Raw genomic sequence first — 17,700 nt, 5'->3', positions numbered from 1 at the left:
CAATTCAGTATTCAAGGTAATGGCTAATCTATTCATGAGCTGAGCTATCCTGTACTAAAGGTGAAAGCCTCTGTATTCCTGTTCAGGGCACATTATTTCAACTTTGTTTCCATGTTGCTTTTTTTTCCTACTAAGTGTCCTTTGGTGTTCATCTCTGGCTGCAGGAGAATAATGTAGCACTTGGGGAAAAAGATTAGGAAAAGTAACCCTGCACCGGAGGACAGGATGGTGAAGATCTCCACTGCCACCATGTACTTCCCTTGTGTGCTGAGGTAGGCGGGAATGAAAGACAGCCAGACGCTCACAAAGACCAGCATGCTGAAGGTGATAAACTTGGCCTCATTGAAGCTGTCAGGCAATGTCCTAGCCAGGAAGGCCACAATGAAGCTAATGATGGCCAGGAAGCCCATATATCCCAGCATGCAGTAGAAGAGAATGGTCAACCCATCATTGCACTCAACGATTATCTTCCCACTTTCAGATCTGCGGTTGTACTCAGGAAAGGAAGGATGGCTGGAAATCCAATAAGTACAGATAACTAGCTGGATGAGGGAGCAGAAAACAATGATAAGGTTCGGTATCTTTGGCCCAATCCATTTTCTGAGCTGATTGTGAGGGTTGACAGCCTTGAAGGCAATGATCACCGTAACTGTTTTTGCCAATATGCAAGAGACACTAATAGTGAAGATGAGTCCAAAGGCGGGCTGGCGGATCATGCAAGTGAGCTTCATGGGAAATCCAACAAATGTCAAGGAGCAGAGGAAGCAGAGTGAGAGGGTACAGAGGAGAAGGTAGCTGAGGCCCCGGTTATTGGCTCTGACAATGGGCGTGTCCTGGAACAGGTAGAAGATGAAGAGGATGAGGATGGAGGCCAAAGATAAGATGACAGCAACAGAAACTAAGGCTGCTCCCAAGGGTTCCTGGTAGGACAGGAACTCGATGGTTTTTGGAAGGCACTTGTCTCTATTCTCATTGGGCCATTGGTCTTCTGGGCACTTCCAGCACTCAGTTATATCTGAAAGAGAGGAATAACCCCAGTCACAAGTCCAAGCTCTGGACACAATCTGTCCATCTATGCAATAACATTACAAGACTTTGGGGGCAATTTTCAAAGGCACTTATGCACATAAAACCCATTTGTATGCACATTAGTGGTTCTTTGAAAAGAACTGGGGGGGAGCAGGTGCTATACACATTAAAGTATTGCTTGCAACACTATTTCACTAAAACGTTTTTTATGCATTCACCAGAGGCATTTTGGGGTGTGGATTTCTGAAACTGTGCACCAAGATGTAATTGTGCATCTCTGCCACTTGGGAGTCTGTGTGCACTCGTGAATCTGCATAAATAAATCTGCTCTGAAAACTCTGGCTACAGCCTTTGATTAAAAAGTGCGCGCAGACTTTAGTCTATGTTGGATATCTGAAAATTACCCTCCTCATGTTCCATTTGCATTGCAAATATCAGGCCTGGAAGCCACATTAACGATATCCTGCAGCCTTGAGGTCAAGGCTTCAATGCCGTAAAACTGGAAGCATTACCTAGTGACGCAGGGGTTTCTTTCACTATTTGAATCAATTTTATTAAGATGGCTTTCATTAGAAGAACATAAAAATAATCCCGTGGTACCCCGAAACAGGAAATATTAAGTTGACAAGTGTCCTTCCATCGCATCAGTTGGGTCACTATAAAGTATGTCAGGCTGCAGAGATGCCCTATTGTGCAATAGTGGAGCATAGAAGCTGAGTTGTGGGAACCTGAGTCAGATTAAGGAAAGAGAGCAGTGAGAATTGAATGCCCAGTGTTGGCTCTTTCAACATTTCTGTAACTGGCTGTCCTGACAGTGGGACTCACTCATGGATGAAATCTGTTCAGGAACACAGAGACTCATGGGTTTTGATGGGCAATTAGGATCATCAGTAAGCTTCATGGCATTGGAGTCAGGCTAAAACATCCGTTCTTGCCTCATTGTCAGTATAGAGCTTCCATTTTTTTTTTAAAGTTTAAAAGAAAAAAAAAACCCCACAACAAATCCACCAATTAAAATATCACAAATATTTACAGTGGATGCCATGAAATTGGAACTGCAGATCCTAGCCTGCAGTGGATGTAAAACAAGGATCGGCTCATGGACAAACTTAGCAGTTATGGAACTGAAACGATTCAGCCAAACTCATTCATGGCAAGCCCAGGATCTACTGCATCATAGCCTTGATACATTAAAGCCTTGGCTTGTTAGAGGCTCCCATTATCTCACAGATGCTCCAGAGGCTGCTCTCACCCGTTTCATTGGCTATTTCTCCAGCAGAGCAAGGGACGCAGTCGAAACAGCAGCTGGGCTGTCCCATTCTGGCAGACTTCCTGTATCCAACGGGGCAGCTCTCACTGCAGACAGAGCGAGGCGTCTGAGGATTATAGATAGATTAGAACATAGCTACATAGGCTTATGGTCATTACCTGCTACCAGATGTGTGACCTGTGCTGTCACATCCTCTAGGAGGCATCAGTGACCCCTCCCAATGCAGCTGCATAAGGGCTGCCCCTCTCTTCCCTGATATTGCCCGCAGGACAAAGAAATTGGGGAAGGCCCCCATGGCCGAAGAGCAGTTTCCTGACCGAAGACCCCAAAAGCAGGCATTGCTCCCTTCCTTCTGGCCCAGAATGGTTTGCTGCTCCAACCACTGCTGTTCCCTCTCCCGAGATGGTGCACGCTGAAAGGTCAAAAGTCAGCTGTTGTGAGCCCCACTTACCACCCAACCCGACACACTGGAGAGTGGAGCCAGCGGCCCGTGCTTCAGACATCTTCCTCTTGCTGCCGGCTCCTCTCTCTCCTGTCAGTACACAATCTGTGGTTCTCTAGCACAGTTTGCAAACAGAAACCCCAAATGCAAGCACAGCTTCTCCTCAGCAAAGACACAACGCAGGACTCTCTTCTTGGTGGTAGAAAATGGTTGACACAAAACCAGTCTCCTGTTCTGGCCAACAAAACTGATTCTCCTTCCTACTGCTAGCATTTTCAGTCTGTCCTAATTAGGGAGTTTCTGTACTTGGGATCCTGTTCTCTAGGAATCTCATGCTCACTGCTCTTATGAGCAGAAGGAAATATCCAAATTAGAATTGTGCATTTGTTTCAAAGCGAATGGAAATCCAAACTGAAAATGACCATTTAACTGAAGCAAATTGAAAATGACTCTGGAAGAAAACATACATTTTGTTTCAAATTGTTTGGAAAATAGTGCCTGCTATTTTAAAATAATGTGTACTGTTTTTTTTTTTTAAACAAATAATAACTAAAGAAAGTGAAAAAAAAATCTTATTATAGGCCAAAAATGGCCCCAAAATGAAAGCAATTAACCAAAACAAAAATGTAGGCCACAGACATCCCTAATGCAAACCCTGGATAAGATTACACTCACTCCATGAGCCTGTAACTTTGGGTGTCCTGTACCCTGTTACACCCCTGCTGGCTCATTTAATCAGCCATGGCGGGCATGAATTATTAAGGTAAGTGATGAAGTTTGTCTTCTCGGAAATCAAGGCAACCTTTTCTATATTCACTAAAAAGGTAGAGAGCTCCACCTTTTTTTTAATGTTCCTTAATATTCTCTGAAGATTCTTGAACCGTACACTCCAGATCTTGGCATGTATAACTTATTTTGTTTGCAAAGAACCTTGCTAAATTCTCACTCTCAAGATCTGATTAAATGCTCCTGCATCCCTGCGAGGTGGAATCTGGAAGATCCTTAGCCATGTGGAACATTTCCTTAATAGTGTTCCGTGCTGCCTTAATTAAAGAGGAGAAACGCTCCATCAATAGCTTTTTTTTTTTTTTTTTTACATATTGCCTAAATTTGAATGTTTATCGATGTCCAGTTTAGATTTATGCCAGCAATGTTCTAGATGTCCGACTATCGTGTTTATGGAGCAAATGTCTTCTGCGAGTCAAGAAATCCAGTTCCACTTTGAACTATTTATTAAAGGAGAGATTGAATGCAATGCTTAATTCATGTTGTTATTCCATGTATTACGCTCGGTGGCTGCTCATTCCTCACTCTGTAATCCTTATTGCTTCATCAGATTTTACAGGGATTATTCAACCTCTTGTCAGGGTCACAACTGACCTTTCAAGTTCTCAAAGCTCTGAGTGCACCATCCTCAGCACAAATTTCTTAAATAACTAAAATAAATAGTATAATTAAAGCTTTATGCTGTTGGCATAAAACGAAACCAGATGATAACATAAGAAAGTCCACCAGATGGAGCTCTAAGCCTAAAAATCTGTAGCTGCCATTAAGTTGACAGCTACAGAGTTTTAGGCTTAGAGCTCCATCTGGTGGACTTTCTTATGTTACCATCTGGTTTAGTTTTCCCTGAATTCGAGATTTCCTTGATTGTATTGATTTTACTTGTAGAATTGTTATCTCTGGCTAACTAAATCATTTACTGGTCCTATTCTCCCTTAAACATCTGCAGAGATGGGCCCCTTTGCCAGTAAGGAGAATTCAAGGCGGGAAGCCATGTTATAGCTGATCTCCAGATTAGTTCTGGTGGGTCCAGAACAGGTTAATGGAATCTTCAGTGTCGTTCCAGTGGGTCTGGGATACGTTAATTACCGAGTAGGCTTCTGTGGGGTCCGGAGACAGGATAGTGATGCACCCTCTTTACTTCCGCCTTGCGGAACAGGGAACTAGAAGCTAGTTCCTCGATCTGGCTTTCCAAATCATTCCAGCAAGGCCATTTGGCGCTGGTCTGTGAAGCGAGTGTATTGGTGTGCGAGCTACGCATCAGGCGTGGTTGGTGAGTTGTCTCAAAAATGGGGAAATATTCTTCAGTCACTGTCTCTCCTTCAGGTTATGCAAAGCCAATACATGTACGATCGTTATAATTATAACGATGCGCTTTCACCTAAATCAGTGGGATCGTTTTATCAGAGATACTACCGGTTAATAATTTCCACCAGATGGTTCCTTTGACTCAGATGAAATCTCTCATTGGTGAGGTATTTTAGAGAAAAAGACGGGGGGTGCGTTAAAGTTTTTGATAATAAAAGCAGGCAGAGAATTACAGGCATAAAAAGGAATCTATCGAGGGTAGTCTGAGCAATAGCCCGGATAAGATGAAAGAGACTCTTCATCGCACTTAGACAGAGTTGAGCGCATTACAAGTACAACTGTATCGTCCTCTCACTCTGTCTGAGTTGTCTGTCAGTTTGCCCTCGCTTTCCTATACCCTTCAGACAAGTGTAATACCCCTCCGCTCCTGAAGGGGAGCCCTGCCTAAATGCCTAGCAGACCTGGAAAGGAAAAACAGCTGCAGACCTCCGCTGGACTCTGGCACGTGCTAAGGCTTACAAGAACATTTCCCTGCGTGGGATATTCCTAACGCTCGCAAACAGGGCCCGAGAGTGAATGCCCCCCTGGATTCCATCCAAATTGTACAAGGCATTTGTGTAACTTGTGCTTATTTTATATATAGGTCCATCTGTGCCAGGCGGTATTTGTCTTCTCTTCTGGGATATATGAGTCAGTGACTTTGCTCTGTGATTCGTATTCTGCAGAGAACTTGTTTTGCTTTTATTATGGCTTGCGCTGGTTAATTAGTAAGGTATGTGGTTCGTGAGTCGCTTAGGGCCTTGTGCCTTAAGCAGTTTATAAATGAAATAATTGATTAGATGAGTTGATGCTGTACAGAAAGGCCATAGGAGGCAGGATATTTAAATTATTACAACATTTTTGGCTAAGTCATGATGGAAGAGAGGAGGAGAGTGTTGGTTTAATTCGGGAGCTTGTCTGCTCATCTACCCAGGATCACAGAGATCCAAAGAGGAAGCTAACAAAAAACTGAGTTAGACAAAAAGTGATATCCTACAAACAGTCAAACACCTACTGCCAACAGCTGGGGTACACCGTTAAAGGAAAAGACCAGAAAAACTGAGCAGACAGGATGAGTCAAATGGTCTTCAACTACCATCATCAACTATATTAGTATGTTGGTCCTCACCTGATTATTTTGGTTCCACAAGATGGCAGTGATATTCAGAATGATTTCATCCCCCGGGGCTTCCCTGGCATCATATCTACCCACTTTTATTACTTCATCGGTGTCATCCGGGTGTATCTGGATATTCATGATGTCAAAGACAGCAGGCACATCCCCATTCTCATCAAAGTAGACTTCCTCTTTGGACTCTGTTGTGAAACGCACAACCTTCAGGTAATGGAGGACCTGCAGAATTCGGTGATGAAAGAAAAACATTGTGATGAATAGGTAGATAATCTCTGTAAAAGTCTGCAGAACTTATGGGTTCCCTTATGGGTAATCACCTCTGCTTCTACCTTGCCAGATGTCCATTTTCCCTCTCTTAGACCTCCAGCATCCTGGCATCCAGCTCGAGCTGTCACCTCACCCCAATCAACCCAAACAGATAGATCCAGGCCTGGCTTTCCCTCCTAGAGAGAGGCAGGCTGTGTGTGCAAATCGTGCTCCTGAGGCAGTGATTTAAAAACCTTTAGCCCTAATTTTCAGAAGCCCACGCACGTAAAATTCGGGGGTTACGCGTTTGGCTGGGCCCCTGCGCTCCGAGCCCATTTTGGAAAGGGCCCGGCCACGCGTGTAACCCCCGATATGGGCAGAAGCGCCAGGCCCGAAGAAAGGGGTGGGCCGGGTCTGGGCAGGGAGGGGAGAGGCGAGGGGCGGGCCGAGTCAGCGCCATTGGACGCTGTACCGGCCGGTGCGCGGAGTTTACTTCTGGTCCGGAGGAGCAGTAAGTATAAAAACTGAAACATTGGGGATAGGTGGGGTTAGTTTAGGGGTCGGGAAGGAGAGGGGAAGAGGGAGGAAGGATAGGGGTAGACTGGATAGGAGTGGACTGGGAGGGAACTGGGCAAAAGCCCGATCGTGTTGCCATGCGATTCTATCAACATCCCCCCCCCTCCCCCATGCATGAAAGAGCCCATCCGTCCGCACATGCGCGGGTGGATATTAAAATCCGGTGTGCGTGTGCACATGGGATTCATATTTTATAACACGTGTGCACCGACGCCCGCATGTTATAAAATAGCCACGTCCATGTGCGCACGCCGGGAACCGCGCACTCATGGACGCGCACGCGGGCCTTATAAAATCTACCTCTTAATTTTCATAATCTCTTCATTTCCTTAGCTTTATAATTTTGATATACTTTAGTTAAGTTTGCGTTGAGGCATTAGTACTGCCTTTTAGTTGGAGTTTATATCATTTATTTAGACTTTTATTTTATTTGTTTGTTTTAGGGGAAGGATCCATCCACCACTGGGGCAGCCACACTCCTCCTTCCACCTGCAAGTTTGCTGAAGTGAAGAGAGAAACAGAAAATACTTTTTTTGCCTGCCAGAAGAAATTGCTCCTTGGAGGAGTGGTAAAAGTTCAGTGACGTGAGAGAGAAAGAGAGTCCAGAGAAAAAGGAGGAGAAGCTAAGCCTGCTCCTCCCACAAGGTACCAGGAGACTCCAGGGAGGAAGGATCCTTGCGCCAGCCAGATGGCTGGAAGATTGTTCAATTTTTGTGGAAAGAGATTGAGTTTATTTTTGTGAACTTCATATGGACTTTGTTTTCCCCTAACAGAGAAAATCCAAATAGCACTCTTAGGTTATTTTTAATCACATGAATGGATCTGTGCATACCAATGAGAGGACTACAAAACGTTTCCTCAAATGAGCTACCTTTAGGATCATTATGTCAGGCACCATGGCTGTCCCCATTGCCACACCGTATGTCTGAATATGGATTTGATGAGGCAACGTAAAAACCCTGTTAAAAAGTACCAAGCATGCCAACTCTGAAACAAACCAAATGGAATCCAGCATGGTGAAGGACAGCTGTCCATGGTTGCTTGGATGAGTTGTAAGAATGCACTTTGAGGAATGTTCGTGCATAGGGATTCTACATCAAGAGAAACCAAAACACAATCATTAGAAACAAAGATGACCTCTTGAATAATCCCTAGAAAATATGAAGTGTCCTGTATAAAAAAATCTAGTATCCAAACCAGCGTTTTTTTACAGTATGTCAACAAATGCCAATAAAAGTTCCAATAGTGACCCACTGGCTGAAATGATGGGATGGCCCGGAGGATTCAACACAGTTTTATGTATCTTAGGGAGCATATGAATAACAGACATACGTAGAAAAATCAACTAGTACGTAAAATGATTCTTTGGCTGTAAGAAAACCCACTTGTACGGCAGAGTAAACAAACTTCTGAATGTGTCGCTTTAAAGATGGTCTAGGATCCGTGAAAGTCTTCATATCATAAATTACGCAAGACTTCACTGACATATTGTTGGAGATTTTGAATTATAACGCCACCTCCCTTATTGGCTGGCTTCATAACCAAAGAATTATCAGTAGCAAGATCAATCAGTGTCAATTTCTCCTACCTACTAAAGTTGAAAAGGTCTCTTCTTATTGTACGAGTGTTTCTTGGTTTCTAGGTCACGTAACAGCAGTTCTCTGAAAGTAGCTATATGTGCGTTGATGGGGCCAGGAGGCATCCAAGAAGAATGAAGGGGATTAATCTTAATTGTAAAGCCCTAGAAAACGATGCAACTTGATCTGATACTTGAACGGGTCATGTAGTGATTTGGGATCAAAAGATAGACCCTTAGATGGCAACTTTAAAATGAGCATGCATGTGTGCACATAAGTGTGTATGTGGAAGTGAGTAAATATATGCTGGAATTTTAAATCACCCATGTAAGTGCACATAAATAATATTAAATACACCTAACAATATATGTGTGCTCCTAATTTTAAGCAGTTACGTGAGGAAATGTTATTCGCGAGTCTTTCCTTAGAACTTGGTTTTTACACGCACATGAAGGAAATAACCAGTTTGACCTCTTGGTCCACCAGTTTGCCCAGTCTGTCTCTAGGTTATCGAGACCCCTCTGGTTCATCAGCCTGCACGCTCCCCCCACTTTATCCAGATCCCTCTCGCTGTCAGTTTTTGGCTATAGCAAGTTTTATCCAGACTTACACCTGAAAAAGAGCAGAAGTAAATATGTGCAGGTAACAGCAAAATGCGTGTTGCATTTGCCAGTTTTAAAATCTGTATTTATGTGTGCAAATATTGGCGCTACACGGAATGTCCCTTCCCTGCCTCATTTGTTTGCGTTCTGTTGTGCGTGCGTGTACATATATGCATGTATTTTCCCAGCTTTAAAATAAGAGTTGCTCGCGCTCAGGCCATATACTCATGTATATGGGTCTTTTAATGCAGGCAACCCTTTTAAAATTCACCCCTTATTAAAATACATACCTTAATAGAAAAATGCTTGAGCAGACAAGTTGATTCTTGTAGATTTCAACGAGACTGTGAGGGGGTCATCAGATGGTTCCAGCTCTTTTCATTCAATCTCCTGCAGGAGCCAGGGCTGGATTTAAGATTATGGTGCCCCTAGATAGATCGAGGATGGGGGATTTCACCCCTGCTACTCAGACAGCATGATAGGGAGATCTGTTTATCTGGGTATCTTCAGAATTTGGTGTCCTAGGCCCATGCCTATGTTTCCTAAGCCTAAATCCAGCCCTAGCAGGAGCACTCGATTCGATGTGTTTTCTGACCTGCTTGAGAGCACCCCAGGAAAGGCTGGGACGTATCAAACATGTCGCCAATTGGAATCATCGGACGAGTCATCAAAAGTGACCCTGGCTTGAAGCAAGCTGCTCCTTACACATCCAAGGACTAGCACTTTTATAATCGGCTTCACCTCATCGAAAGGTATCAGTTTGCTTGCACTTGAGAGAAGTTTGATACAGCTCCAAAGATGATCTAAATGACTTGAATGAAATATCTATAACTTCAACTGATGTATCAGCTCTCATTCAATCCTGCAACTCATCAGCCGTTCTTGGAGTTTTGGAAAACAGCTAATGGGTTGCAAGCTCGTATAAGAGCTGGATGTTACCCTTGTGGACTGATAACTAAACTATTGAGGTCACATCTATACATATATTTGCACTGAGCTCATTCTGATGGTCTTTACAAAACGGTTTCAATGTGCTTTACAATAAACTAGGGGTGCTACTTGGATTTTCTCAGTTTGGTTTTGCATCCCGGTTTCTTGGATTTTTCTATTTTCGAGTTCTACCTTGTTTTTCCCTGCCATCAGTGAAGGTAACGTATTTACAAAAAGTCCCTAAGAACAGCAGCCTTGGAGTCTCTGAGTGTGGCATTCTTTGCGATTCTGCTGGACTGGCATGCAGAAAGAACCCCTGTGCGCATGTGACCAGGCTTTACCTGTCATTAAAGATTTCCCCTAATATTTTTCCATCATGGGCAATGGGAGGGCTTTTTTTCTTTGGCATTTTTGGGATCCTTCCCTGGCTGTAATGCCACCTTTTTGTGGGAGGCTTCAGTGGGCTAAAAGTGTCCATGGAGCATGCTCAGAAATGAGAGGGGCAGGCGAGTATGGAAGGAGCTACTGAGAAGAGAGAAGGAGCTTCTGTTGATAAGCTTTACCTCTTCGAAAGAGGACTGATCAAGAGGGAAGATAATTTTTGCTGTTGGTCTTTGCTATCCTCCAGGTGGCCTGACAAAGAAGATTTGCTTATTGTGACTTTGTATTTGGACCAGTCTGGAAGAAAAGTCGTCCTCCCAGTATCCAGAAGTATTTGGGTCATTTGATCTTTTTTCTCTAGCTACCAGTCAAAGACAAGGGTGAAGAGACGTTGAGAGTTTTGGGCTTTCCAGTTGGATCTTGATTCTGAGGACTATTTTAGGACTAGGGGATTTCTCTCACCTTTTCCCCATTGTAGGTTGGGATTAAATTAGGGGGAATGGAAGCAAGTGTAGCAGGGATGAGAACACTCAGGAGGAGTATAATGGACCAGGAGAAAATGATTGTTTCCAATACTTATTTTTTGATGTTGCTCCTGATCTTGTCAATTCTGTCTTGGATTTCTATTTTCAAACTAAAGAAAACTTTTCTTTTGAACACCAAATGGAGTCAGCCATTTTATTTTTTCTTCTCCTTGGTTGGATGGACAGTGAGTGGAGTGGCGATTGGGAATAGTTTATTTTTTTTAATTTTACTTTGCTGGCATTTTTGAGTCTTCCCCTGCAACTCCCTTGCCCAGCTAGAGTGATTCATGGGATTTTCAGGACTGAATCCACTGACCATGCCAAGGGACCAGGAAGTGAATCTTTCCCCCACTGAACGAACATTAGCAAATGTAGTTCCCCTGGATGCAGCCAACCAGTCAAAGAGGGGGCCCACTACATTTATTTATTTATTTATTTAAAATTTTTATATACCGACATTCATCCAGGATATCATATCGGTTCACATTGTAACATAAACAGGCGCCAGGCATGGCGCCTTACATTGAACGATTAAAACATGTAAACAAGGTATTAAAAGAGGGTGGGAGATAACATGGGAAAGTTTGAATTAAATTATAAACAACGTTTGCAAATATATACATATGTACAATGGAAAAAAAAAGACTAAGAAGTGTGAGTTTTAGGGAGGCTAGTGAGAGAGAAAGGGGAAGAGGAGAGAGGAGAGCGGAGAAGGAGGGAGGGAGGGAGGGAGGGAAGAAACCCCAGGGGACTTAAAAAGTTCATCTTTTCATCCTTGTTTGGGAATCAGGGAGGTCATGGGGGCCTTACGTGGTCTGTGAGCCTCCCTGTGATCCCCCATGACCAAGGCCCAACCAAAATGGGAGCTACATCTATGTAATCTTAGAAAATTCACATAATCTTCCTGTGCTTCAATTCTAATTCCAGCTTTGAGCAAGTCACTTAAGTCATTGGCCATTCATCCCCTGTATGACCTTGGTAGAGTCATTTAATTTCCCTGTGCTTTACTTTGAATCCTGGTTTATTCATTGACTTTCTGTGTGATCACTGTTGAGACACAGGGGAGTTGTAACCCCCAAGTCTGCCAGTGACCCTTTGTAAGATAATGGCCAAAAACTGTTCACCAGTTCTACCAATCTAAAATTTGATAATTAAACAGTAACGTCATGCCATGTTCTCTGGCATTTGGAAGCTTGCGTAAAATTGAGAAATATAGTACCTGACCATCTTGCACATATATTTCCAAACCTCTAAAGTAACAAATCACCAGGATCCTGTTTGCATTTAGCATTATAAAAGTCCCAGTTAATTTTCCAGTACCTGCCATGGTTTGATATTATGAATGTTGGTGTCTATTCCAAAATGATCTTCCATGGGTCCAGCTGAAATCATGTTATGCAGAGCATGTGCATAAGCATAAACAGCCAGGTAAGCATGATAGGTACCACTTAAATCATTCAACTGAAAGATCGCTAGGTCCAGAGTTTTGAGGTCCTCTTCACCTGTGCATGGGATGATGTCTTTCCCAGTCACCACATGAGTCAAGTTCTGTCCTTCCCATTGACACCCAAATGCCTTTTCCCAGAAGAGCTTGGTGAAGATGCTCCATGGGTGTGCAGAAGGCCTAATATTGTATAAGAAATTCGTGAAGTGGGGGATGACACTGGTGGATCCAATGAATACCAAGCTGCCATTCAGCAGCCTCCAGGACTCCCTGGTGAAGAAGTAGGGGATGATGAAAAAAGATGTTGAAAAAATCCAGACTTTGGCAGTGACGTTCCAGAGGGAAAGAAGCTCTAGGATAGGCTTGAGGTGCACTTCAAAGCAGATGCACACAATCACCCTTGCTGAGGACTGATGGATCACCTCTGCCACTTTCACCAGCCTCTCTCTTGGGTAGCGATCATCAATCTTCTCCAGGAAAGCCACACAGCCACCATTCTCCACCACCTCCTGCCGAATCTTCTGACTTTGCAGGCTGGTAATATCTGCATTGGAAAACAAGATCCCCACCCATGTCCAGTTGAAGTGGTGGAGCATCTGAGCCATAGCCCGGGGCAGCAGGGTAGCTGCAGGGAAGGTGCGTAGGAAAGATGGGAACTGGAGCTTATCACTCAGCATTGGGTGCTGTGCTGAGATGCTGATCTGTAAATAAAGATTTCCATCATTTGTCTCATATATATCCTCAGGGGTCATAAAACATATTAATGACTATGGTGAGCAATGTTCAGAATATTTTAAGGGTTTCTATTTCGTCTGGAGTGTGTGAGCCTGTCCTGGGATTTGCCTCAGATAAATGGATCTGTAGTTTCAGTTTCTCTAAGATAAGAAGGAACTGGAAGTCCATGATTGCAATGAGGCAATATCTAGGTTTGTGAAGATAAAATAGAATCAAGTGGTAACCCAATGGGTCTTTGACAAAGACATTGAGGAATCTCATACCTGTGGGATCCTGTAAACCCCTAGTATCCTGGCCATGACTTCAGACACTGAAGAGTAGATCTCTCCAATGATGCCTGCCAGAGCCATTTCAGCCTCACAATTATAATTTGGGAGGGTTTGGTTTCCTCCAGATAGTAGCAGCAGAGTGTCCTGGAGAGCGACTACCTCTGAAAAACAAGAGTCCAAGATCTGGAAGCCTAGAGTGTGGTTTGGCAGCAGTTGTTGGTTCTGGTTAATTTCTTCAATGGCAAACATGATGGCCAATATGTCACGGTAATACCGGATCTGAAATCTGTTGGGAATAAACCAACCTACTTTTAACATATTATTTTTCTATTTATTTAACTTTTATCCTGCCTTATCTAGAAAGGCCCAAAGTGGTTGATAATTAAAAATAAATCAAATCATCAAATAAAATACACTTCAGAAAACTAAAATAAATGTCAATACAATAAACAAATCTATAAGAAATCTTCCACTGAATAAAACGTCATAACAAAATAATAACAGTCAAACTAAAAGCATGTAAAACAGAACCTTCCCGAACAGTTAATCTAAACACAGCCAGCATAATTTGTTGAAATTGAAGACAAAATTCTTAGGGGGAAAACAAAAGGTCAATGGTAAAAGATCATAAAGTATATTTAAAAGTTGCACAAATCAGTCACTTTTAGAATATGCAATATCAATAGAATCCCTTTCCTTTCTGATAACCGTAAAACCATTGTATATATCCAACATGGGCCAGATTTTTCATTGACATGTACCCTTTTTATAGAAGTTTCACATGTGCATAGATAAGCACATAAGAAGTGCCAGGCTGGGCCAGACCAATGGACCATCAAGTCCAGTAGCCAGTCTGTGACAGTGGCCATGGATCATACTTACCTCTGTGATTAATAACTAGTTTATTTGATAATTGATTGCATTGGGAAATAAAAATATAGTAGATGAGGGCAGCAAAACATTCTGACCCATCCAGTGTGCAGAGGTGTTCTTTTCACACTAAAAGGTGAATATTTAAAACATTACTTGCATAAAAATTAGCATATCTGTGCATAAGTATCCTCTACTTATGTATTCCATGAGTCAAAAGATATATTTATATTTACTTTTGCATGCATGTAGACGCATGTGAAGAAGAGAATGTCTAGGAGCGTTTCTGGGACAAGACCATCAGTTGCACGAGTAAGTTTCTATTTTAAAAGACAAATGCATACATTTTTTCAACTAACTCCTGTATTTTAACACATGCTAGTTACCTGGTGTAAAGTGACTTTAAATGTGTTTATTGTGTAGTATTGACTGTGTGTGTGTGTGTGTGTGTGTGTGAGGGGAGTCTGAATGAACTGTGCAGAGATCAGGCTGAAGAATGTGTGCTTATCCAACCTTATGAACCCCCTATGAACACTAAACTTTGCACATATTTTTTCTGTGAGTAAAAGTTTTTCTTCTAAACAGTGTGAATAGTTTTACAAATATAAAATTATGTGCAGTGTTCCCTAACCCAACCCAAGCAATATCAACTGGGGCTGTACATAGCCAAAATATTTCATTTGGGCTTATTCTTTCATTTTGGACTATTTTTGCCTCAAATTTCATTTTGGGGGGGATTAGTTGTTTGTTTACATTGGATATAATAAAATGAAACAAAATGGCCGCTGGGTTGCCATTCATTTTTTAAATAAATGATCCCCAATATCAGCAAGAAGTATCTATCATAACCAAATTTGTCATTCACTGACGATTATTTCCCTGTTCAGTTAAAGCATGCCGGTGTTAAACCATTTTTTTAAAGAGGTCTAGCTTAGATCCTACTGATTTAACCATCTAGCGTTCAAACTCTTTGCTTCCATTTCTTGCAAAAGGGATTGAAGGTGCTGCTTTAAATCAACTAAATGATTTCTGGGATGATCATACACTTCTCAGTCACTTTCAATGTGGATGCCATAATGCTTTCCCCATCCACATGTTTGGTGCCTTAATGTAGGAACGAAGTGAAAATAGGTGCCTAGAACTTTCTTTCAGGAAGATACAGCACCTAACTCCTTAAAACCGGTGCGATATGTATTGTATACAGGAACATCGGTATATAAAAATTAAAAAATAAATAAATAAATAAATAAATGAAGTAGCTAATTCTTTGGAATAGCAGCCCCTTTGCAATCATATACTTGTGCATGTCTAGTCAGTGTTGTGTATGTCTATTAATGTCTATTAATGAGTAGTAGTAGTAGTAATACTAGTAGTACTTTATGAGGATAGTTTTCAAAGCAATACGCATGGGTTAATATAGACTGACCTGGGTCAATTAAAATGCTTTCCCTCAATCTAGCTAGAAGTATGTTCAATGTACTTTTATCCACTTTAGAGGAGCTATCAACAGTAGTGTGTTTTAGAAAAAGAACACATGCAGATTGCACCTTCAAGTCTACACATGTTATTTTCTATTGCAGACCTAGCTGCACAAAAAAGAGGGTGAAATTTGGAGTATTTTCTGCAGCTCCAAAAAAATGATAGGCAATGTCATAATCTGGGCCCAGTTTATTACCAAGTCTCTTTCCTGGTTAGCAATAAAACTAAAAACATTAATTTCCCATTTGTGGAGTCTTACCCCTCACAGTGTGCTGGCTTAGGGGGGTCTCTGAAGTCAAGGATTGGGTAAACCACCCTAGAATGAGCCAAAGCAATCACTCCAAGGACGAAGTCTCCATCCATGGTGAAAGGGCTCATCTTCTGGAGCTCCAGCTTGTATCCTGGCACTGAGGCTTTTCCCATGTTAATAGCAAGCAGCAGAAGATTCAGCCAATCAAAAGGACTCATTTCCTTGCCCTCATTCACAAAGCTTACAGGATGCACAGAAGATACAAAGAAAAAGGGATGGGAATAAATCGAGCAAAGTGATGCATAAGCAGAGAGAAATCAAACACAATGTGAGATCTAAAGAGAAGAGACAAGGAAAAAGATCAAAAAATATGAAGAACATAAAATGAAGAAGTGACGATGAAATAGCTATAGATAGATTGACTACAAAGAGCAGGATCTGGAGAAGGAAAACCAAGGAAAGGAGAAGGGAAAGTCTAAACAAATATAGTTTGAGATGTGGAGAGAAGAGGATGCCAAAAACGTTTTCACCTGCGAATAAATATGCAACTCGTCTGTGACTAGAGGCAATGAGTTTATATCTTCTCTGCCTGGGGGTTCTTCACTGACCCTGAAGTGGCGCAGCTACAATTATCCAATGTGGTACTCAGGTGCCTTCCTACGCTCATTACGTGATGAGTAGGTGCACGACTTATAATAACGAGTGCTGGTAATAATCACAGCCTGACGTGTCCTCTGGGCAAATGGGAGGCAGCACACACATTTGTTCTAATTTCAGATTCTTTCATTGTTTTTTTTCTTGCCATTTTAAAGATAGGAAGATTAACTCTTTGGGATGAATTTTAAAAGAGTTGCTCGTGTTAAAAAGCCCATATACTCGAGTACATGGGCCGGGCATGAACGACTCTTCTTTTTAAATCCGCACACCGCAGAGCGCGCCAAAAGAAAAGGATTGGGTTTTGGGGTGAGGCCGGCGCCCATCGGGCTGTTACCTGCACCTTTGTACTTCTGCTCCTTTTCAGGTGGAAGTCAGAATACAACTCGTGATGGCCAAAAACGAACTCTGCACTTGATCAAATCAGTGGGCACTAAGTCAAATTAGAGTGCACTAAAAAAGTAATTAAGGGGCAGCTAATGGGTTTTAGCTTGCACTTAAAAAACATTGGGAGAGAGGAATTTGACCAGAATGATATAAAATGTAACAAAACAAAGTGAATGAAACGAAAGATTGTTGACCTTCTGATGGTATTCAGAAGAACGCAATTAGCAATTCCATCTTCATCTAATGCCTATACCAAATTTGGGCCTAGATTCACTAAGACAAGTTTATCGTGATATTGCACAGTATTTTAAATGACTTCCTCCCCTATTGAAGTAAGCTGCTTTCCCTGCATTTACATGCATATAATGCATGCAAAGTAGTTCATGCATAGGCAATTTGATGTAAATAAAATAATGGGGATGACAGGAAAAAAGTCAGCACTGTTATTGTTTTGCTAAACCATTGTGCGGAAGCTGGAACACTAAGATGCCTCCTGATGTCCCCGCAATGTTAGTCAAAGGGTCAATTGGCTCTTATCTAACCCCCCACCCAACTTTAAAGTCCCTCTCTCCAGCAGGTACCCCTGAAACCCACCAAAATTGCAGCAAATGTCACCCCCAAGCGTTCCTGTATTGAGACAAAGGAAAATCCCTTACTTACCAATCAGGGAACACCACATGGACCCTCTCTGCAGCCTCCTCAGACGGGGTATCAGAATTGTTGTGGGCATTTGCCACTGTTGGAATAAGCACTGAACACTGACGGTCCAT

General features: G+C 42.3%; 1 protein-coding gene across 1 annotated transcript; it reads right to left on the bottom strand.

Annotated features, from left to right (window-relative positions):
• Positions 1-92: 92 nt before the first annotated feature.
• On the bottom strand, positions 93-17,700 carry LOC115080344 (vomeronasal type-2 receptor 1-like). The gene is made up of 9 exons (XM_029584493.1): positions 17,591-17,700; positions 15,899-16,129; positions 13,285-13,576; positions 12,163-12,987; positions 10,501-10,679; positions 7,700-7,919; positions 6,001-6,225; positions 2,282-2,405; positions 93-1,015 (listed from the first exon to the last, which is right to left on the bottom strand). The coding sequence occupies exons 1-9, from the start codon at positions 17,698-17,700 to the stop codon at positions 93-95; spliced, it is 3,129 nt and encodes a 1,042-aa protein (XP_029440353.1).

The sequence above is a fragment of the Rhinatrema bivittatum genome, chromosome 19 (assembly GCF_901001135.1).
Source record: "Rhinatrema bivittatum chromosome 19, aRhiBiv1.1, whole genome shotgun sequence".
Classification (NCBI taxonomy): domain Eukaryota; kingdom Metazoa; phylum Chordata; class Amphibia; order Gymnophiona; family Rhinatrematidae; genus Rhinatrema; species Rhinatrema bivittatum.
Note: the sequence above shows the minus strand (reverse complement) of the source record. Positions and strands in the feature narration are given on the sequence as shown.